General features: G+C 43.2%; 1 protein-coding gene and 1 long non-coding RNA gene across 2 annotated transcripts; both read left to right on the forward strand.

The window, feature by feature from the left end:
• Positions 1–511: 511 nt before the first annotated feature.
• LOC147911163 (ral guanine nucleotide dissociation stimulator-like) lies at positions 512–2,371 on the forward strand. Its single transcript, XM_087428476.1, has 4 exons — positions 512–703; positions 1,299–1,409; positions 2,067–2,257; positions 2,349–2,371. The coding sequence occupies exons 1-4, from the start codon at positions 552–554 to the stop codon at positions 2,369–2,371; spliced, it is 477 nt and encodes a 158-aa protein (XP_087284602.1). The 5' UTR covers positions 512–551.
• Positions 2,372–11,629: 9,258 nt separating this feature from the next.
• Positions 11,630–23,385, forward strand: LOC147911164 (uncharacterized). Its single transcript, XR_015551506.1, has 3 exons — positions 11,630–11,688; positions 15,500–15,670; positions 19,080–23,385. It is a non-coding gene; the product is annotated as an uncharacterized LOC147911164 (long non-coding RNA).
• Positions 23,386–23,603: the final 218 nt, after the last annotated feature.

Below are 23,603 nucleotides of genomic sequence, written 5' to 3' on the forward strand. Positions count from 1 at the left end.
CGAGGTGTCATCACATTCCTTCCCTGATGGAGACTATGCAGATGCCCCTCTGTGCCTGAACTGTGGTGGGGTTTCCCTCTGTGGTGAAGTCCAGGCAGGCCCCTGATGCCTCCTGGCCTGACTTCTGGGCACTGTCACTGCAGAGCTGCACCCAAGTGATGGTTGAGGAGCTGGTAGATGGTTTCCAGTTCGCCATCTCCCTGGAGAGGACACAGGTGCACCAGTCCATCAAGGAAGAGGGCTGGTCTGAGGTGAGTGTGGGTGCAGAGGGGTCTTCATACCCAGGACTCTGAGATGACCAAGGCACTACTAGAATGCAGACTCAAATCTGAGTCTCCCCTGGAATCCCCCAGGGTTTTCTCATTAGAGTGCTCCACAGTCCCACTCCCAAAGGAATCTGGACCTCCACTCCTTCCCACCAGCTACACAGGAGGGTAGAAAGTCACCTCAATCTTCCCAGTGGTTCACCATGATGTCATTGAGTGTATGTCCCTCCTCCTCTCCCTCAGTGTGAGGATGAGTCCACCGTGGATTTAAATGAGGCCTGCAGGATGCGGGCCCTCCAGACAGGCATGATGGAGAAGCTGACAGAGTCCATCGCACCAGCTTTCCTGAGGAGGAACATCCCTAGCTTCACCACCTTCATGGTCAACTACTCGGCCTTAGACACATCCCACCAGGTCCTGGACCAGCTGTTTACTAGGTGAGTGGCCACTCCCTCCTCAACACAGTGGTGACTCTACCCCCTGCCAGCTGTGTGTTCTGGGAGTGTCACCAAATCTCTCTGAGCCTCAGTTTGCTCCTCTGAAAAGTGGGGTGGGAGAGGATAAATTTCATGGGGATCTTGTAGGAACTAATGGGATCAGCCATGGCGGGTGCTTACCTGGTGACTGGCTCTGCAGAGAGGGCTGTGGATGTGCTGTGGTTGTTCATAGTGTTTATTTCTCTCTTCCCCGTGAAAAGTAGTCTGCCTCACCCATCTCTGAGATGCGGCCTTTCTGAGTTTGGAAAAGCACATGGAAACCACCCTGTCAAGGAATTGGAGATTCCATCCAGCTGGTCCTGGTCCTTTTCCTTGGGGTAGCCAGTCAAGGATCTCTGGGGCAGCAGAGAGGCCCTAGGCCCACTCAGGTGTCTGGGATGGTTCTGGGTGGATTACATTCATTCAACCATGTAGATCAAGCACCTAATGCATGCAGGACATTGGGAGACAGTAAACTCAGTGAATGAAGGAGACACAATGCATGGCCTCAATTTCCGTCTGAGAGTCAGACATTGACATTAGACATCATTCGCAGGTCTTGTCATCCACCGTCCATCCCAAGGGATGCCCTCACAGCCTCCTTTACCTCTGGAGGCATCTCCCCTTATTCCAGCCAGGAGGGCAGAGCGCAGGACCACCTAAAAAAGTGAGTGGTCTTTGGGTCCAGAAGGACGGCCTCCTGTCTCTAAAGAACAAGCTGTGTGGGGAGAGATGGAGGCTGTGGCTGAGGGGAGCCTGTCAGAAGCCGCATCTCACGCATCTTTTGATTCCCATGGGAAGGCAGAGGTCCGGTGGCTTCCACTCCAGGAGGACAGGAGTCCAAGAGCTATGGATGGGTGCCAGGACCCCTGGGAACCAGAGGGGTGGCTGGGCTGAGTTCTGCCCTAGAAACCCATTCAAACCACAGACCCATTTTAATCTGCCTCCCCTTCTCCACATCTACCTCTTCTGACCACCGCCTCCAGGCCCAGAACAGGAGGTGTGTGAGCAACCTGGTCACAAATCTGTCTCAGTGCTCAATCCAGTTGCACAAGTGCATGGAAGCCTGGGGTGGGTTGTGTCCCAGACCTTCAGGAGAAGAGTCTCAGTGGGAAGAGAGTCACAACAGACTCTGTGTCAACCTGCTGGATAAGCAGGCCTGCCACTGCCAGGACAGCCTCACAGGGGTCAGGGCTGCCATGTGGCTCTCACCTGGATGGAGAGGGGCAGGCATAGGGCCCAGTCCCAAGCCAGGGTGCCTTGGGTGAGAAGTGTGGAGCCAAAGGCCAGGCCTCTGACTCTGTTGCCCAATTGCCTCCCACAGTGCCATCTCTTCTCTGGTGGGAACCTGCCTGGACCCAGGGCAGGATTTCTGGGAGCTCCTGCACTATCCCTGCTTCAGCATGAAGCTGGCCTCTCTGCATCTCAGCTTGCCTGGCTCAGGGCTGCACGGCCACGCCTACCTTCTCCAGGTCCAGCTGGAGCATCCACGGCCCATTGATGCAGAGCTGGAAGGTGAGGCGACTGCAGTCTGGGATGACAATTTACAGAGTGTTCAGAGGCTTGGTTCACTTCAAGGCAGTGGGGTCTTTGCTGGCTTTGACAGGACAGGGGAAGTCAGCTACTTGAGTGACACTGTTTCTTTCTCCTGCTGCAGTACCATCTCCAGAGCTCCCTCCAGCTCCAGAGCCAGAGCAAGGGCCAGCTCCACGGCTAGATCCAACTCCGGCTCTAGTTCCACCACCTGTGCTAGAGCTGGAGCCAGTGTCACCTCCATCAGTCCCTCCAGGGCCAGAGCCACCACCAACCTCAGCTCCAGCCCCAGTGCCAGCTCCTGAGCTGGAGCCAGCTGGACCATTGGCTCCAGGGAGAATCCTCCCTCCACCTGGAGAGCTAACAGCAGAGCCAGATCCAGTCCCAGAGCCGGCCTGCCCCTGGGACGTGACCACCAAGAACCTGCTGAGGGAGGAGAAGCCTGACTTCTTGGAGTTCTCTCCCCGGCTGGTGGCAGAGCAGTTGACACTGATGGATGTGGTGAGCAGCGGGGCTGTCAGGGCAGGTGGGGCCGGCCTTTCCTGTGCCATCAGCTGCCCCAGACCTGCCATTTCCTGATCCAGAATCCCATGATCTCGGTCCAACCTCTTGCTTCCCCACTTACCCTCATGTGACCTGAGCAGCCTTCTTAACTCCCAAGCCTTTGCTGTCCTCATGTGGACAGTAGGGATGGACTTTGAGAGCAGCTGCCATGCAGAGTGGCTGTGCAGGTGGATGAGGGGGAGCAGAGAGGAAGTTGGGCAGTGTCTGCGCTTTGGTGGGGGAGGGGAGCTCACTGAAGCACTGTCTCGTCCTTGGGTAGTTCACTCATTTGCCCAGGAGGCCTCAACAGCCTCAGCACTAATTAGACACCTCATGTGTACATGACTACAAGGCAGACAAACAAAGCCCGTGGTTGTTGCTGCCTTGGGGGAATGTGCATCTGAAAGAGGAGTCAGACCCCAGGATGGTCAGAATGGGTGGAAGATGCCCCTAGAGATGGTCATGCAGGAGCCGAGTTCTGGTGCTTGGAGGAAGTGAGACTGGGCTGGGAGCAAATGTCACTATCCCGCGCCACAGTATCGGGTCCTGGGTCATCCTGTGCTGGGTGCCCTCAGGGGACACAGGCAACACCCAGGGACTCCCACAAGCCTCAGGCCGCATTCTCAGCTTCCTGAGCTCCAACTCTCACCACTGACCCGGCCTGGGACTCTGGGCTGTGGACACTGAGCTGGGATGTGGCAGGGTTGGGTAACACTCCCTGTCCTCCCCAGGAGCTGTTCATGAAAGTGATGCCCCGCCACTTCCTGGACTCCATCTGGTCCCAGTGGGACAACAGGGCCAATGAGTTCCTGGCACCCACCATTCGTGCCACCATGACCCACTTTATCAGAGTGGTCAAATGTGTCATCACCACCTGCCTCGGGGACCCGACCATGACAGCCCAAGACAGGGCCAGGTTGGTGGAGCTCTGGATCCAGGTGGCCAAGGTAAGATGTGGGAGGCCCTGGGAGCCCCTCTCTGGAGTCGGGGGAACTGCCCCTTCTCCTTTTCCAGCTCTTAGGATTGAAGTTTGTGGTCTGAGCCTTTGCACAGTCCTTAGGCCCCTCCTGCCAGTGTCTCAATGACCTGACTCCTGGTCCCAGTGGTGGGATGCTCACTCCTTCCTGGGCTCCTTCCTTGGCTTGAGCTAAAATCCTCCTCCCTGGGAGTGTTCCTCATCAGGGTCTAGCTGTCCTCTTCCCAGGTTTCCAGAGCCTCTGTCTCATCCAGGACAGGAGACGTCAATGAGGGGACAGAAGCCAGAGGAAGCAGGGCTCCAGCTCCCCTCACAGCTCATTCTCTTCCCTTCCCCAGGAATGCCAAGGCCTGAGGAACCTTTCCTCTCTCCATGCCATCCTCTGGGCCCTGCAGGGCCCCTCCATTCAACGTTTAAAAAAGACTTGGAGACAGGTGTCCAGGTGCGTAGGCCTCTCTCCATGCATCACCACCTGGGTGAACCAGACACCCCCCACAGGGCTGCCACTGCCCTTCAGTAAGCTGGGACATCCTGGGAGACAGTGAACCCTGGGGACAGGGTCTGACCTGGTTGGGAGGCTTGGAGTCTTTCTGGAAACTTAGGCTAGTGGTTCTGCTTTAGGAATCAGTTTCCCTAAGTGCCAGACCCTGGCTCGAACTAAATTGAACATTTTCAAGGGTTTGCTTTGCAGCAACAGAACTCTCTGTCCACCTGAAATCAAGACTGTTTAAAACAGATATGTTCAGTAGATAAGAGAACGAAGGCCCCAGGTGACAACAGGAGAGCTCCCTCCCCAGTCCCAGAGACCTCAGGGCTCAGAGGACACATTGAAAACGCTCATCCAGGCTGTCTGGATAATTCGGGTTTTCAAACAAAAGGGATTTACCCTTAAACCACCCCACAGTGTTTCTTTCCTTTTTTCCCTCCTCAGGAGGAACTGCCAAAAATTTAAAACCTTGTGCAAAACGGACCAGCGGGAGAGCAGGAAGCTGCTCATGGAGGTGCGTGGAGGCTCGAGATCTGGAAGGAGGGGAGGTGAGGGGGGAGGAGGGACCAGGCAGAGTGTGCTTTGGTTAGTTTTTCACTGAAAGTTTCTCTGAGACATAACGGTCTGTCTTGTCCAGCTGGACAGGAAGCGGGGGTGTGAGCTGCAGGGGCAGGTGGGGACTGTTTGGGGCAGGAGGCCTTGGTCACGGGATAGAGTGGTGTTGGTTGGACTGTTCCAGGAGGTGAAGAGCTGGCAGAATGAGCAGGTCTCTAGCTTCCATGCGGGCCCATCAGCTGGCCCTCATCTTCCTCCAGGCTGGCGGGTGGATGGAGTGGGTGGGGGTTCCTTTCCTCCTAAAGCAGCCCAGTCTGTCCTCAGGAAGCCAGGTCCCTGCTGCTCCTTCTGTCTTCACTGCACCTCGCAGGGAAGGGCACCCTGCCTGCCCCAGGGACGGGCACTGTGTGGTCACACAGGCCAGGTGGACACAGGGGCTGCCCAGCCTTGGAACGAATGGTGGATCTGGCACAGAACTGTGTGCTCTCTGGGACTCTGCACTCTATCCCTATAGTGGTTACTGCTGAAAACTCAGTGAGAGTCTCCCCAGGTGCCTTGTTGATAAGGATACACCCCAGATGGCAATGAGAATTATCAGGGAACCTACAGATTCTTTTTTTTTTTTTAAATTTTTTGTTTATTGCAGTAACATTGGTTTATAACATTGTAAAAATTTCAGGTGTACATCATTGTACTTCTATTTCTGCATAGATTACATCATGTTCACCACCAAAATACTAACTACAACCCATCACCACACACATGTACCCAATTATCCCTTTCACCCTCCTCCCTCCCCCCTTCCCCTCTGGTAACCACCAATCCAATCTCTGTCCCTATGTGTTTGTTTATTGTTGTTATTATCTACTACTTAATGAAGGAAATCATACGGTATTTGACCTTCTCCCTCTGACTTATTTCACTTTGCATCATGCCCTCAATGTCCATCCATGTTGTCACAAATGGCTGGATTTCATCGTTTCTTATGGCTGAGTAGTATTCCATTGTGTATATATACCACAGCTTTTTATCCATTCGTCCCTTGATGGGCACTTAGGTTGCTTCCAAGTCTTGGCTATCGTGAATAAGGCTGCAATGAACACAGGGGTGCATGTACCTTTGCAAATTGGTGTTTTCAAGTTCTTTGGATAAATACCCAACAGTGGAATAGCTGGATCATATGGTAGTTCTATCGTTGATTTTTTAAGGAATCTCCATACTGTTTTCCATAGTGGCTGCACCAGTTTGCACTCCCACCAGCAGTGTATGAGAGTTCCCTTCTCTCCACAACCTCTCCAACACATGTTGTTTCCTGTCTTGTTAATTATAGCCATTCTGACGGGCGTGAGGTGATATCTCATTGTAGTTTTGATTTGCATTTCCCTGATAGTTAGTGATTTTGAACATCTTTTCATGTGTCTGTTGGCCATCTGTATATCTTCTTTGGAGAAATGTCTGTTCAGGTCTTTTGCCCATTTTTTAATTGGGTTGGTAGTTTTTTTGTTGTTGAGATGCATGAGTTCTTTATATATTTTGGAGATTAAGCCCTTATCAGATGTATGGTTTGCAAATATCTTCTCCCAATTGTTAGGTTGTCTTTTCGTTTTGTTGATGGTTTCCTTTGCTGTGCAGAAGCTTTTAGTTTGATGTAGTCCCATTTGTTTATTTTTTCTATTGTTTCTCTTGCCCGGTCAGATGTGGTGTTTGAAAAGATGTTGCTAAGACTGATGTCGAAGAGCGTACTGCCTATGTTTTCTTCTAGAACTTTCACAGTTTCAGGTCTTACATTCAAGTCTTTAATCCATTTGGAGTTAATTTTTGTGTATGGTGTAAGGTAAGGGTCTACTTTCATTTTTGCATGTGGCTATCCAGTTTTCCCAACACCATTTGTTGAAGAGACTTTCTTTTCCCCATTGTATGTTCTTGGCTCCTTTGTCGAAGATTAGCTGTCCATAGATGTGTGGGTTTATTTCTGGGCTTTCGATTCTATTCCATTGATCTGTGTGTCTGTTTTTGTGCCAGTACCATGCTGTTTTGGTTACTATAGCTTTGTAGTATATTTTGAAATCAGGGAGTGTGATACCTCCAGCTTTGTTCTTTCTCTCAGGATTCCTTTAGCTATTCGGGGTCTTTTGTTGTTCCATATAAATTTTAGGATTCTTTGTTCTATTTCTGTGAAAAATGTTGTTGGAACTTTGATAGGGATTGCATTGAATCTATAGATGGCTTTAGGAAGTATGGACATCTTAACTATGTTAATTCTTCCAATCCAAGAGCACGGAATATCTTTCCATTTCTTTGTGTCCTCTTCAATTTCTTTCAGCAATGTTTTATAGTTTTCGTGTACAGATCTTTCACCTCTTTGGTTAAGTTTATTCCTAGGTATTTTATTCTTTTTGTTGCAATTGTAAATGGGATGGTATTCTTAATTTCTCTTTCTGCTACTTCGTTGTTAGTGTACAGAAATGCAACTGATTTTTGTATGTTGATTTTGTATCCTGCAACTTTACCATATTCGTTTATTACTTCTAAAAGTTTTCTGGTGGATTCTTTAGGGTTTTCTATATATAAAATCATGTCATCTGCAAATAGTGACAGTTTCACTTCTTCCTTTCCAATTTGGATCCCTTTTATTTCTTTCTCTTGCCTGATTGCTCTGGCTAGGACTTCCAATACTATGTTAAATAGGAGTGGTGACAGTGGGCATCCTTGTCTGGTTCCTGTTCTTAGAGGGATAGCTTTCAGTTTTTCACCATTGAGGATGATATTAGCTGTGGGTTTCTCATATATGGTCTTTATTATGTTGAGGTACTTTCCTTCTATACCCATTTTATTCAGAGTTTTTATCATAAATGTATGCTGGATCTTGTCAAATGCTTTCTCTGTATCTATTGAGATGATCATGTGATTTTTATTCTTCATTTTATTAATGTGGTGTATTACGTTGATTGATTTGCGAATGTTAAACCATCCCTGCATACCTGGAATAAATCCCACTTGATCATGGTGTATAATCTTTTTAACGTATTGTTGTATGCGATTTGCTAGTATTTTGTTGAGGATTTTTGCATCGATGTTCATCAGTGATATTGGCCTGTAATTTTCTTTTTTTGTGTTGTCCTTGTCTGGTTTTGGTATCAGGGTAATGTCAGCTTCGTAGAATGAGTTAGGGAGCTTCCACCCCTCCTCAATTGTTTGGAAGAGTTTGAGAAGGATAGGTATTAACTCTTCTTTGAATGTTTGGTAGAATTCACCAGGGAAGCCATCTGGTCCTGGACTTTTATTTTTGGGGAGGTTTTTGATTACTGTTTCAATCTCCTTACTGGTGATTGGTCTATTCAAATTCTCTACTTCTTCTTGATCCAGTTTTGGAAGGTTGTATGATTCTAAGAATTTATCCATTTCTTCCAGATTGTCGAATTTGTTGGCATATAGTTTTTCATAGTATTCTCTTATAATCTTTTGTATTTCTGAGGTGTCTGTTGTAACCTCTCCTCTTTCATTTCTGATTTTACTTATTTGTGCCTTCTCTCTTTTTTTCTTGGTGAGTCTAGCTAAAGGTTTGTCAATTTTGTTGATCTTTTCAAAGAACCAGCTCTTGGTTTTATTAATTTTTTCTATTGTTTTTTTGGTCTCTATTTCATTTATTTCTGCTCTGATTTTTATTATTTCCCTTCTTCTACTGATTTTGGGCTTTGTTTGTTCTTCTTTTTCCAGTTCCTTTAGGTGCATTGTTAGATTGTTTATTTGAGATTTTTCTTGTTTGTTGAGATAGGCCTGTATTGCTATAAACTTCCCTCTTAGAACCGCTTTTGCTGTATCCCATAAATTCTGGCATGTCGTATTTTCATTTTCATTTGTCTCCAGGTATTTTTTGATTTCTTCTTTGATTTCTTCGTTAACCCAGTCGTTGTTCAGTAGCATTTTGTTTAATCTCCATGTATTTGTGGCTTTTCTGATTTTCTTCCTATAGTTGATTTCTAGTTTCATACCGTTGTGGTCAGAAAAGATGGTTGGTATTATTTCAATCTTCTTAAATTTATGGAGACTTGTTTTGTGGCCTAATATGTGATCAATCCTGGAGAATGTTCCATGTGCATTTGAAAAGAACGTGTATTCTTCGGTTTTTGGATGGAATGCTCTGTATATATCTACTAGGTCCATCTGTTCTAGTGTGTCGTTTAAGGCCAATGTTTCCTTATTGATCTTCTGTTTGGATGATCTATCCGTTGGTGTAAGTGGAGTGTTAAAGTCCCCTACTATTATTGTGTTACTGTCTATTTCTGTTTTTATGTCTGTTAATAATTGCTTTATATATTTAGGTGCACCTACATTGGGTGCGTAGATATTTACAAGTGTTATATCCTCTTGTTGGATTGTTCCCTTGATCATTATGTAATGCCCTTCTTTGTCTCGTTTTACAGTTTTTGTTTTAAAGTCTATTTTGTCTGATATGAGTACTGCTACCCCAGCTTTCTTTTCATTGCCATTTGCGTGGAGTATCTTTTTCCATCCCTTCACTTTCAGTTTGTGAGTGTCTTTAGGTCTGAAGTGTGTCTCTTGTATGCAGCATATATATGGGTCTTGTTTCTTTATCCAGTCAGCCACCCTATGCCTTTTAATTGGAGCATTTAGTCCATTGACGTTTAAAGTAGCTATTGATAAGTATGTACTTACTGCCATTTTTTAACTTTTTTTTTTTTTTTTTCCCTCAGTGTTTTAGTAGTCCTTCTCTGTTCCTTACTTCTTCTATACAGAATTGATGGTCACTTTAGTTTGACCTCTGTCTGAAAGCTGTAATCTTTAACTACCCTCCTCCCTCCTTTTGTTTTTGATATCATATCCAACTTCTTTTTTGTGCATTTGTATCCATTACGTTCTAATCGTGGAAATAGATAATTTTTCCTATTTGTGGTCTTCTCTTTTCCCCTTAAATCAGTCCCTTTAACATTTCTTGTAACACTGGTTTCTTGGTGACAAACTCCTTTAATTTTTGCTTGTCTGGGAAAATTTTGATCTCTCCTTCCATTTTGAACGATAACCTTGCTGGGTAGAGTATTCTTGGCTGTAAGTTTTTTCCTTTTAGCACTTTAAATATATCGTGCCATTCTCTTCTAGCCTGTAAGGTTTCTGCTGAGAAGTCAGCTGATAGCCTTATGGGGTTTCCTTTGTATGTAACTTGACATTCTCTTGTGGCTTTTAGGATTCTCTCTTTATCTTTAATTCTGGACATTTTGATTATGATGTGTCTTGGTGTGGGCCTCTTTGGGTTTACCTTGTTTGGGGCTCTCTGTGCCTCCTGTACCTGGATGTCTGTTTCCTTCCTTAGGTTAGGGAAGTTTTCATCTATTATTTCTTGAAATAGATTCTCTGCCCCCTTGTCTCGCTCTTCTCCTTCCGGGACACCTATAACACGGATGTTAGTGCGCTTGATGTTGTCCCAGAGGTCCCTTAGACTGTCCTCACTCTTTTTAATTCTTTTCTCTTTTACCTGTTCACCTTGGGTAATTTCTTCTAGTCTTTCTTCCAGCTCACAGATCCGTTCTTCTGTATCCTCTACTCTGCTTTTGAGTCCCTCTAATGAATTTTTCATTTCCAGTATTGTATTCTTCATTTCTGATTGGTTCTTTTTTATATCTTCCATTTCTTTGTTGACATTCTCACTGAGTTCATCTATTCTTCTCCCCAGATCAGTTAGCATCCTTAACACTCTTAGTTTGAACTCTCTGTCGGGTAGGTTGCTCATTTCTCTTTCACTTAGTTCCTTTTCTGGGGTTTTGTCCTGTTCCCTTACTTGGAATGTATTCTTTTGCCTCCTCATTTTGCCTCTTTCCCTGTGCTTGTGTCTACGTATTAGGTAGGTCAGCTACGTCTCCTGCTCTTGGATAGGTGACCTTATGTAAGTGATGGCTTAGGAGGCTTCCAGTGTGCTTCCCTCAGTTCTCAATGTTCCAGGGGTGGCCCCTATGTGGGCTACGTGTGTGCTTCTATTGTGGCCTGTTAGCTCTCCCTATAGGCGCCCAGGGAGGCTGAGTTATGCTCCTGGCCAGCTGTTGTAATGCTCAGCTGCTTGTAGTTGTTGTGGGCCCTTCAGTCTCTTTATCAGGTGTGAGGAGCCCCAGCACAGTTGGCTGCAAGTTCTAGTACCACATCTGTGTTGCAGTATTTCTTTTAAGTGAGTAGGCCCCCAGCGTGGCAGGTTGTTAGGCTCAGGGCCTTAGAATTGCTGTAAACCTCTAGCCTATTAGGTCTCTTGTCAGCTCTCTGAGGATTGCAGCTGGGTGGGGCTGGCCTCAGGCACAGGAGCACCCAATTGTTTCAGGCTTTGGAAGGTGGGGCAAACCTCCTATGTGGGTCTTTGAGAAGCACAAGTCTTCTGCAGCTGACAAGCCCTGCCGCCCACAGGTCCACACACACAGTCAACACAGTCCTGCCCCGTGTGAGCGCCCCAACCTCCCCAAGCGGACCCAGTCTCTCCACGGCGGGAGCCCCACACACTCCGCCACCACCCCACACTCTCCACCCGCTCCTTGTGCACACCCTGCCCCGCTCAAGTCAGCTCAGTTGCCAGGCTGCAGAAAATCCAGTCACCAATCTATGCAGGCCCACACTTTGCCTGAGGGTTTGTTGTTAGGTGGGGCCAGTCTCTAGGGTGGGCTGCCTGCCCTGGCTGAGCTGGATTAAATCGGTGCTCTAGCGGGTGGAGCAGACCCTGGGCTAGCAGGTCTCAGGGAAAACTCCAATGGCGTCTGTGTCAGCACGCTCACACCAGGCCACAACAATGGCCGCCGCCAATGTCCCAGTCCCTGGAGAGGTCTCACCCCTCACCGAGATGCACTCAGGGCCTATTAGGTGAGTCTCTTGTCACCAAAGCAGTGTGCACCTTTCTTTCTGGTGATTTTAGGATGCTTTCTGGAACGGGTGAGTTTGTGCGCGGGCCCTTTAAGAGCCAGTTTTAGTTTCTTTATGAACCGGGTTTTCTGGGGGTGCTACCCAATGCTTTAGTAGCAGCAAAGTCAGATATTATGCCGCTGGTCTCGATTGTGCTGGGTCCACACAATGCCCACAGCGGGGGCGATCCCGGCTCAGGGCCCCGCGCCTCCAGGGAGGCTGCATACCTGTGAGCTGCTCCCGGCGGCCATGAAGCTGGCGGCTTGTGAAGGCGGCGTTTTTCCTCTCCGGAAGGGAGTCTCTGCCTCTTCCACCCCAGTTAGGATTGTCCGTTGTTGCAGGAGTTCCTCTTATCCAGTTTTCAGCTCTATCTCAGGGGTAATTTTTCCACGAGTAGTTGTAAATTGGCTGTGTCCACGGGAGGAGGTGAGTTCAGAGTCTGCCTACGCCGCCATCTTGACTCCCTCCTTTTTTTTTTTTTAAACCATGAAAGAATGTTGGATTTTGTCAAATGCTTTTTCTGCATCTATTGCAATGATAATGTGGTTTTTATTTTTATTCTATTTTATTGGTATGATGTATTACATTAATTAATTTTCAGATGTTGAACTAATCTTGCATTCCTAGAATTGATCCCACTTGGTTGTGGCATATAATTTTTCTTATATGTTGCCTGATTCAGTTTTCTAGTACTTTTTTCTGTGAACTTTTGCATCTATATTCATAAGAAATATTGATCTGTGGTTTTCTTTTTTGCGATGTCTTTGCCTGGTTTTGATATTAGGGTAATACTGGTCTTAGGAAGAAGTTGAGTAGTAGTCCTCTCTCTTTTATTTTTTGGAAGAGTTTGTGAAGAATTGGTATTAATTCTTCTTTAAATGTTTGGTAGATGTCATCTAGGCCTGAGTTTTTCTTTGTAGGTAGTTTTTTTTATTACTAATTCAATCTCTTTGCTTGTTATAGGATTATTCAAATTTTCTATTTCTTCTTGAATAAGTTTTTGTAGTTTGTGTCTTTATAGGTATTTGGTCATTTCATCTGAGTGGTCTAATTAGCTTACATCAGATGTACATAGTATCCTCTTGTTATCATTTTTATTCTTGTAAGTTTTCTAGATCCGTTTCCGTTTTCATTCATGATTTTAGCAATTTAAGACTTTTCTTGGTCAGTCTAGCTACAGGTTTCTTGATTTTCCTGATATTTTCGAAGAACAAACCTTTGGATTCACTGATTTTTCTCTATTGTTTTTCTATTCTCTATTTCATTTATTCCCATCCTAATATTTGTTACTTCCTCCCTCTGCATGTTTTAGGTTTAGTTTGGTCTACTATGTCCAGTTGGAAGGTTAGTTTACTGATTTGAGATCCTTTTTCCTTTTTTTTTTGTAAGGAAGATTAGCCCTGAGCTAACATCCATGCCAATCCTCCTCTTTTTGCTGAGGAAGACTGGTGCTGGGCTAACATCTGTGCCTATCTTCCTCCACTTTATGTGGGATGCCGCCACAGCACGGCCTGACAAGCGGTGCATCAGTGCACGCTCAGTATCCGAACCCAGGCTGCCAGCAGTAGAGCACGCACACTTAACCACTATGCCACGGGGCCAGCCCCTCTTTTTTCTTTTTTAAGAGTAGCTATGAGTTTCCCTATATGCACTGCTTTTGTTGAGTCTCATAAGTTGTTTTAGGTTGTGTCTTCATTTTTAGTTATTTCAAAATATTTTAAATTTCCCCTGTGATTTTTTTCTTTGATCCATTGCTCAGTTAGGAGTAGGTTGTTTAATTTTCACGTATTTGTGAATTTCCAAAATTTCTTTTGTTATTGATTTCTAATATAATTCCATTTTTGTTGGAGATGACACTTTGTATAATTTCAATCCTTTTAAGCTTATTGAGGCTTGTTAAAAGGAAAACTTCTTGGGGCCAGCTCGGTGGCCTAGTTTGCGTGCTCTGCTTCGGCCACCTGGGGTTTGCCTCCTGGGTGCCGACCTACACACTGCTCATTAAGCCATACCATGGCGGTGTCCCATACACAAAATAGAGGAAGATTAGCACAGATGTTAGTCAGCAATAATCTTCCTCAAGCAGAAAGAAGAAGATTGGCAACAAATGTTAGGTCAGGGCCAATCATCCACACCAAAAACAAAAAAGGAACATTTCCTGTTTCTCTCTACTCACAACAACACTTCTGAAGCCAAATGTGTGTGGGGTTTTACACCAAGCAATTCTCCAATTCTTGGAGGACACTAACTGGTTGTACTACAAGTTAACTCAATTTTGACAGTAACTGCATGGAGTTGATACAGACTCCATAGGTTAAGGGCTCAGTTGCCTTGACTTCAGACACCAATCACAAGTTCCAGGTTGTCACCTGTACTTCTGACTGACTGGCTATAAATTGGGGATTCCACAACTCCCTTCTTGGGGTCAATAATTTGCTGAAACAGCTCACAGAACTCAGGGAAATGCTTACTTATATTTACCAGTTTATTATAAAGGATTTTTACTGAGAATGTAACCAGATCAAGAGTTGCATAGGGAAAAGGAGGGAAGGGGCATGGAGCTTCCATGGCAGGCACCTCTCAGAACTTCTATGTGTTAGCAATCCAGAAGCTCTCTGAATGTCTTCATTTAGGGTTTTTGTTGAGGCTCCATTATATACCCATGATTCATCACATCATTGGACATTGGTGATTCACTCAATCTCCAGCTCCTCTCCCCTCCCCAGAGGTTGAGGGTGGACCTGAAAGTCCCAACTCTTTAATCACATAATTAGTTTCCCTGGCAACCAGGCCCCCATCCTTAGGGCTTTCCAAAAGTCACCTCATTAACAGAAACTCAGAGGTGCTGGAAAGGGGCTTTGTATGAATAACAAAAGGTGCTGCTTTCACATTTATCAGTCTGGAGCTAACCAGGAGCTGGGAATAAAAACAAAATATTATAACAAAATATGCTCCTGTTACTGTTACCAGTTTGGAAATTACAAAGATTTTAGAAGCTCTGTGCCAGGAACCAAGGACAAAGACCAAATATACATTTCTTATTATATCACAACATCACACTTGTTGTATGGCCTAGCATATGGTCTCTTCTAGAGTATGTTCCATGTGCACTTGAGAAGAATGTCTACTCTGCTGTTGTTGGGTCAAGTGTTTTTTAGATGTCTGTTAGATCTTGTTGGTTTATAGTGTGGTTCAAAGTTTCTGCTGCCTTACTAATCTTCTGTCTTGTAGTTCTGTTCATATTTAAAGTGAAGTATTGAAGTTTCCAACTATTACTGTTGAATTGTCTATTTCTACCTTCAGTTTTGTCAATTTTTGCTTTGTGTGTTTTGGAGCAACATTGTAGACGCTGTATTAGCTTCCTATATTGCTGCTACAAATTACCAAACACTTAATGCCTTAAAACAATGTTAATTTACTATCTTACAGTTTTGCAAATCAGAAGTCATAAAATTAAAGTGTCAGCAGGGCTGCGTTTCCTCTGGAGGTCCTGAAGCAGAATTTATTTTGTTGCCTTTTCTAGTTCCTAAAGGCTGCCTTCATGTGTTTCAGCTGAGTAGTTTTATCAGCCTGTTTTCTGATTGTGGATGTTGGAAGTCTGAGAGCCTTCTTTTATTCATCTTCTCTCTGTTCTTTTTAGTCAAAGCCTTCAGTTTTTCACAGGTGTAACATCTTTGAGGACCTTGTGGGTCTCCTGTGAATGTTACATAAATGCACTTTTTTATACAGACCTTCCTGTACAGAACTTTCCTGATAACCCCATCTCTATCTTCAGTTTCTGCTGAGATGGCTGACGAGATCCATGAGTCACACACTTCATCGCTTCAAAGACCTGTCTGTGAAATTGAATGCTCTGACATTTTCATCCTTTTGAGGCACTAGCAGAAGTGTAACCAAGCAAGGGGTCATTCTGCTCACCACAACACTAACGTCAATCAATTGCAAGGTAAGTCGGTGGTCGAGAAAGGGATTTATTAGATTAGCCAGCAAAATTGGAAGATGGTGGACTCATGTCCCAAAGACCATCTTAAACAAGCACAGAGCTCAAGCCGTTATATAGGGCTAGTGGGCTATAAGGAGGGGCTCAGGTATGTTGACCGTCTGGCATCAGCGACCAGAGGCGCCACACCAGGTCTTTCAATTGTCATCATGGTGGATGGCAGCATAGATGTTCTTCTCTGAGGAGGTCACCATATTCCTAAGAAGCTCAACAGAACAAAGTTGTCATGTATCACAATGCATCAGCTAGGATTATAATCTGCAGAGTGTGTATATTTCCTGGAGAGTAGCTATTTATCACCTAGGCTATGTGTAAGTTAAACCATATACAGCTGGGAGGGTTGGTTAGAGGTTATTCTAAGTTACAATATGGCTTCCCTCGTGTTAACCTTGCTTTAGGCCTATATTGGAGCGTTGTTCAGCCACACCCTTGACATTCTCTCCATAGCACACTTTCCTAATTGTGAATCTGCAAATTTTAGAGTCTTTTGCAATCTGGATGGGTTGAAAATTTCCCAAATCATTAAATCCTGGTTCCTTTTTGCCAAATAGTGATCTATCTTTTTTGTTTGTTTGTTTGTTTTTGCACATTTTACTCTAAGTAGCAAGAGAAAACCAGCTGCATCTTCCATGCTTTTTTTGGAAATCTCCTAAGGCAAATACTCAAGTTCATCACCTACAAGTCTGCTTCCCATGTAACTGTAGGACACAATTCAGCTCAGCTCTCTGCCACTGTATTACAAGGTTTTCCTTTCTTCCGGTTTCCAATAACATGTTCCCCATTTCCCCCTGAGCCCTCACCAGCTATGCTTTGAATGTCCACATTTCTCCTACAGTCTGTTTATGAAGATTTAGTTATTCTCTAGTGCTGTATAGTTTTCCGCTACCATTCTCCTCACTTCCTTCTGAGCCCTCGTCAGGATCATTTCTTTTTTTTTTTTTTTTTTTTTTTTTTTTTTTTTTTGTTTTTTTTTTTTGTTTATTGCAGTAACATTGGTTTATAACATTGTAAAAATTTCAGGTGTACATCATTGTACTTCTATTTCTGCATGGACTACATCATGTTCACCACCAAAATACTAATTACAACCCATCACCACACACATGTACCGAATTATCCCTTTCACCCTCCTCCCTCCCCCCTTCCCCTCTGGTAACCACCAATCCAATCTCTGTCCCTATGTGTTTGTTTATTGTTGTTATTATCTACTACTTAATGAAGGAAATCATACGGTATTTGACCTTGTCCCTCTGACTTATTTCACTTTGCATTATACCCTCAATGTCCATCCATGTTGTCACAAATGGCTGGATTTCGTCGTTTCTTATGGCTGAGTAGTATTCCATTGTGTATATATACCACAGCTTCTTTATCAGGATCATTTCTAATGTGCATATTTCCACCTACAATCAGTTTATGGTGACTTAGCTATTCTCTAAGGTGATATATGCTTCCTCTCCCATGCTACTCACTGCTTTCTGAGTCCTTACCAGCAGAGTCTTTAACTTCTGTAGTTCTATTAATGGTCTCCTCAAGCAATCTAGCCCTTTTCTATGACGTTCCATAAAATTTTTCCTTCCTCTGCCCGCTTCCCAATTTCAAACCAGTATTTCTTACAGTAGTTCTCCACTTCTGGTATCAAAATCTATATTAGTTTCCTATTGCTGCTGTAACACATTACCAGAAACTCAGAGTTTTAAAACAATGCAAATATATTATCTCAGTTATTGAGACCAAAAGTCCTAACATCCAGTTGTTGGCAGGGTTGTGTTTTTTCTGCAGACTCTAGGGGAGAAGCAGTTTCGTTACATTTTCTAGTTTATAGACGCTTCCTGCATTCCTTCTCTCACGGCATCAACCTCCATCTTCAAAGCCAGTGGCATGACGTCTTCCAGTCTCTCCCTGTCTGACTCCAAATCTCCTGCCTCTCACTCACAAAGACCCTCGTGATTACACTGGGTAACCCAAGATATTCTCTATCTCAAGATCCCTAACTAAATCACACCTGCAAAATCTCCTTGGCTGTGTAATGTAAAACATTTCCAAGTTGTGGAAATTATGGTACGGTTATCTTTAGCAGGTCAGTAATTTGTCTACTGTAGGTACATATGTTTATTATTGTTATTGTTTAGTGATAGATTAACTCTTTTATCATTACAAAATGTCCCTTTTATCCCTAGTAACATTTTTTTGTTGTTTTAAAGTCTAGTTTGTCTAGTATACCATTGTTAGTATACCATTCCAGCTTTCTTAAGGTTGTTTTTGAATGATTTATCTTTTTTCCATTCTTTGAATTCAACCTATTTCTATCTGTGAAATCAAAGTATGTCTCCTGTAGACAGCATAGAGTGGGTCTTGTTTTCTTTATCTAGTCTGACAATCTTTGCTTTTTGATTGGATTATTTAATTCACTCACATTTAATGTTATTATTGATAGAGTTGGGTTTATGTCTGATACTTTACTTTTGTTTTATATATGTCTATAGTATTTTTGTTCCTCCATTACTACTTTCATTTGCATCAAGTTAAACTGTTCTCTTGTAACATTTTAATTTCTTTAATGATTTTTCACTATATTTCTTGACTAATTTTCATAGTGGTGGCTCTGGAGCTCACCACATATGTCTTAACTTATCAGAATCTACTTGAGATCTATACTAATTTAATACCAGTGAGATATAAAAATGTTATTCCTTTGTAGCTCTAGCTCCTTTTTCCCTCTCAAGCTATCATTGTTATACGTATGACATTTATGTATATTACAAACCCAACAATATATCGTTATAATTATTACTTTATGCAATTTTATATCATTTATAGAAGCTGGGAGAAGAGAGGAGAGCAAATGTATATTTGCAGGGTTTGTTACATTAACCTTGTAATTTAACAGTTCTGGTTCTCTTCATTTATTCCCTTGGATACAAGTTAGCATCTGGTGTCATTTCCTTCCTCCTTATTTACAAATTTGATCCCACCCACCTCCTTGGTGCTATTATTGTCAAATATATTACATTTCTATATGCTATAGGACCAACAATAAAATCATTTACATGCTGTTTCATGCAATTGAAATTTAAATCAGATAAGAGAATAAAGAAGAAATATGCATTTATATTATCTTTTATATTTACAAAAGTCCCTTTACTGGTTCTTGTTTCTTTGTGTTTATTGAGTTACTACCAGGCATTACTTGCATTCAGATTAAACAACATTTCTTATCAAGTGGGTCTGCCACCAACAATTCTCTTGGTTTTTGTTTATCTGTGAATGAATATTTTAATTTTACTTTCCATTTTGAAAGACAATTTTGCTGGATATAAGATTCTTGGTTGACAATTTTTTTTCTTTCTTTCAGCTCTTTGAATATATCATCTGACTGGCTTTTGAACTCCACAATTTCTCATGAGAAGTCAGCTGTTAATCTTATCTGGGGTCCCTTGTACAGACTGAGTCATTTTTCTCTTTCTACTTTCAACATTTCATCTTGACCTTCATCTTTTTATTATGATGTGTCTCAGTGTGGGTCTCTTTGCATTGCATTTATTCTGTTTGGAGTTTGTTGAGCTACTTGGATATTTAGATTAATATTTTTTATCAAATATGGGAAGTTTTCAAACATTATTTCTTCATGTATTTCCTTCCTTTTCTCTCCTTCTGTATGTTGGTGTATGTGGCCTCCTCCCCCCAGGAGATCTGTAGCCCTTGACTGGGAGCCCTGTCTTTCTGGCCACATACATGCAGAGTGGAGTTTCTGTCATGCTGAGATGGGATGGTGAGCTGTGGCTTGTGTATCAAGCACTCTCACTGTTCCTACTGAGATCTAGCAGGTTTCCTTAAGCAAATGTTCTTGCATTTGCTGTGTATCTTTGGGGACATTTCCAAAGACTTTAAATTGTAGTTTTTAAAATAATTTCACCAGTTATGATTGTTTTGCTCAGGAATGTGTTCATGGAGCTCCTGGTGCTGCCATCCTGGAGGTAGAATCCTCGCCTTCGTTCACTCGTGCACTTGTTCCACAAGTATTTGCTATGTTTCTCATATATGTCTCCAAGTGTGCTTCCATATCTTCCTCTTGGATGCCCCACTGCAGCTCAGACACTGATTCCTTCTCTCTTGAGTCCTTTCAACAACCTCCTGAGTGATCTCTGTCTGTAGTCTTGTCCTACTGAAATCCATCCTCCCCATGGCTACAAAAAATATTTAACCCACTTAAAACTCTACAAAGTTCCCAAGTTTTTTCAGAATAAAACTTAAGTCCTTTCCAACCTAGTTTACATCTGTCACTCATGCAGCATCTGTATCTCTTGTACTTTAATCATCTCGTCTAGCCTCAGCATGTACACTTTTGCTTTAATGTAGTTACACAAGTTTTCTTCACCTGCAACAACCTTCTGGCATATCTCAGCTTGAAAAATTCCTCTTTGATATTTAAGAAGGGTTCACTTTGATATTAGCTCAGGGTTCACTTCCTTAGGAAAATGGAGGCTGATTATTTTTTATGCCTCATATGCATACTGTTATCACAGCTTTATAGTATTTGTTTTCCTATCTATCTTATATTTATTAAAATGTGGGCTTCCTGAAACCAGAGACCCTGCCCTTTACTGTTGTACCTTTAGTACCATCCACAGTGCCTGACACACAAGGAGGAGGTTCATGAATAGGCTTAGTCAATTTAAAAAGAATTGGCTGTGATGTGACACCTATTTTCATGAAGCTTACGGTTCACCAGGAGTTTCAGTATGCAAGCCAGTTTAAGTTAGTGTGATGAATATCATGATAATTGCATAAGCAGAGTCATATGGAAACATAGGTAGAGAATGGGGCCAGAGGACAATGATTAGGGTTTATTTGAAATGGGTGGGATTTCAGTGATGGACTGTGGTAGGTGGCAGAACCTATCTCAGCATAGATGGAGGCAAAGATGCTGCTTATGGCCTGTGTGGAAACGGTGAATATTCTGATAAGACTCAAGGGTGGGGTTAGAGACACTGTCATGAAAGTAAATTCAGGTCAGATTCTGAAGACCCTTTAATGTCATTTTAAGGAACTTAGTTCTTTATTTTCTAAGCATTAATATTTGTATGATGTTTCCATTTGCTGACTAGACACAAGAACGTCGACTTACCAACCTGTCACAACTGTGAAGTCGTCAACATGTGATTAATGCTTTACTTAAGATTGGGAACAAAACCGCTGCTGAAAGACTTAGAGAGCACCCACAGCACTTGATTTCTTCTTATGGTGAGGGACACAGTTTTTCACATTTAGGATTATGTGATGGAAGTGTTACAGCTGGCTCATTTTTGTCCATGAGCCAGCAGCCAGTTTGCAAACAAACTTGACCCATCTTCAGCATTCATGGGAAATGACAGGGCATTTTGTCCATACTAAAACATCTGCAATATAATGGTATCAAAATTAAAATCTACATCAGCAAAAATATTGTAGTTTAAATTACTGTTTCTTTATCTTAAAGAATATAAAAATGCTCTATAGACTCAACATGAGCTGAAATGACGTTTTTGAACTCTGTGTTTGGCTTCTGGAAGTCTTTTTATGGGTAGGTAATGATGACAATAGCATCTAACCGAGCCCTTGAGTAATTTCTGTGGTTGCTTACGTGATAGTTAACACAGGATCTCACTGTAACAGGCACGTCTGCCTTCTCTGCAGGCAAATGGATCCTATGTGACTATTTGAAAGGCTGTGAGAAGCTGGGTGCTCAATAAATATAAGTTCAGCTGAGGTGAATCTAAAATGTGATTTTCCCACATGAAATGCTTCTGTCAAAATAAAAATAAAGAGTAATGAGGCCCTCCCGGAATCAAGCTCAGATGAGATACAGACCTGGCTTGGGGGTATCAAGGATGATGCATCTTCTTTTACATTTTCTTCCTTTCACTCTCTTTACATCCTGCTTCTGAGGAATGGTGCCAACCTGCCGTAGGCAGCGGTTGTTCAGGGATACGCTTCAGCGCCCTGTCTGGGCCTGTGGGCCTGGGACAACATCCTCTCACCTGGTCCTGCAGCCCCACCTGGATGAACTATTTCCCCAAGGCTCAACTCGACTTCCCAGGTCAGATCGAATACCAGCAACTGGAGTGCATTGGAGACTGCGTCTGTGCAAAAACTTCTCTACACCCCAGGTTTTCCACCCTTTCAACTCATATCTGGTGCTCTTCCTGGGTCCTATATGCAAGAATGTGAAAATAACTATTATAATGGCTGGGGAGAAATTTACAGCTCGGGCCAAGTTCATGGAAAATATACTGTGGGAAAAAGCAGAGACCTTGTGGAGTTTCCACTCTACTCACATTCTAGAAACTACACACACACACGTGACTATATGAATTAAGCCATGCCCAGCCCAGGAGCCTCGAGCCATGTGCCATGAGAAAAAGAAAGCCAGGTGGAGGACACAGGGTCTGTGGGACAGTGGAGCACCACCGAGGACATTCTGTCCACGCAAGTGACATTTGAGCAGAGATCTGAAGGACACAGGACAGCAAACCATGTGGATATCTGGGGCAAGAGCCCTCAGAGCAGAAAGAGCATCCCTGAGGCAGCAGTTCAAGAAACAGTAAAGAGTCAGCCAGTGTGGCTGTAGGGAGGTGGCAGAGGGGAAGAGCGGTCGCAGATGGGGTCAGAGGCCATTGTGGGCAGGATGGTGTCGGCATTCAGAGGACACTGGAACGCCTCAGCCTTTTCCTCCACCAGTGAAATGGAACCTGCATTCTGTGCTAGGTCTATGCAGGTCCTTGGCTTCTGCAACCACATTTTATACTCAAAACAAAGTTTTGAAGGAGCTGTTACAGTAGCAAAAAAATTATTGAGGACATCAGAGAGAGCAGACAACCTTACTAGGTCCACAAAGCCAATAGCTGGGGCATCCCAGCTTCAAAACTGGAATTCCACGATTCCAAAGCCCACTCCTACTCATTATGTCACAAAACAGGGGAATAAAACAAATAGACTCACCTGGCATGTCCTCTCTCACGCCTCAGGCTGCCACATCGTTGCCACCTTCAGCCTCTGCTCAGCGTCCCACAGTTTCCTTTCTGATTCATTGCTTTTAATCTGTGGATAGCTTTTTTTTTTTTCTCCTATCTCCATCTCATTCAAATGAGCACATGATTTTTTCTCTCGACCAAATTCAGAAAAATTTTCTCTATTTGTAGAAAAAGAAAGAATACAATAAATAAACTCTCATGATATGCATTGACTTATATTTATTGTCAACCACTTAACACCGTTTATTTGAAATATTCCATATCTTTAAAATTTAGAGCTCACTAAATGATTTTAGACCAGAAAATGTGCCTTCAAAAGTTAATGTTGTAGATTATCTAATTTTCATTATTAAAGCATACATCCATTGCATAAGTTCTATTTTCTTGTTTTATCTCAAATGTGGTGAATGCATTTTATGTGGAAGCTTTTATAAGAGCCATGTTTTATAGTTGTGTACATTTATTACAACTGAGTGTATCCATGACTAAAGCAACACTTAAAAGGTGAAGTTTGTATTTTGTATCCTGATTATAGTGATGGTTACATGCATCTATTAAAGGGTTAAATGTTATAGAACCATACACTAAAGGGAAAAAAAGTGGAGTTTGAACAGAATGTCTAACTAATATTAATGGGTCTGCAAATAAAAATACATCTTTTTATGATTCTTTAAACTCTAAAAATGCAAAGTTAATCAACAATTATGAAACGATGAAGAATTTATGAAGTGCTAAGTAAATATCAACTATATTTAGCATGTCTTGGGTTATAGCTTTATAGTAGGTGCTTTTAAGAGTAATGAACTGATGTGTCAAAAACAGTTCTCCAAAATAGAAAAAGATGGAATTGTAAGGGAGAAAATAGG

The sequence above is a fragment of the Ceratotherium simum genome, unplaced genomic scaffold (genome assembly GCF_057802395.1).
Source record: "Ceratotherium simum simum isolate JZ-2026a unplaced genomic scaffold, ASM5780239v1 HiC_scaffold_53, whole genome shotgun sequence".
Taxonomy (NCBI): Eukaryota; Metazoa; Chordata; class Mammalia; order Perissodactyla; family Rhinocerotidae; genus Ceratotherium; species Ceratotherium simum.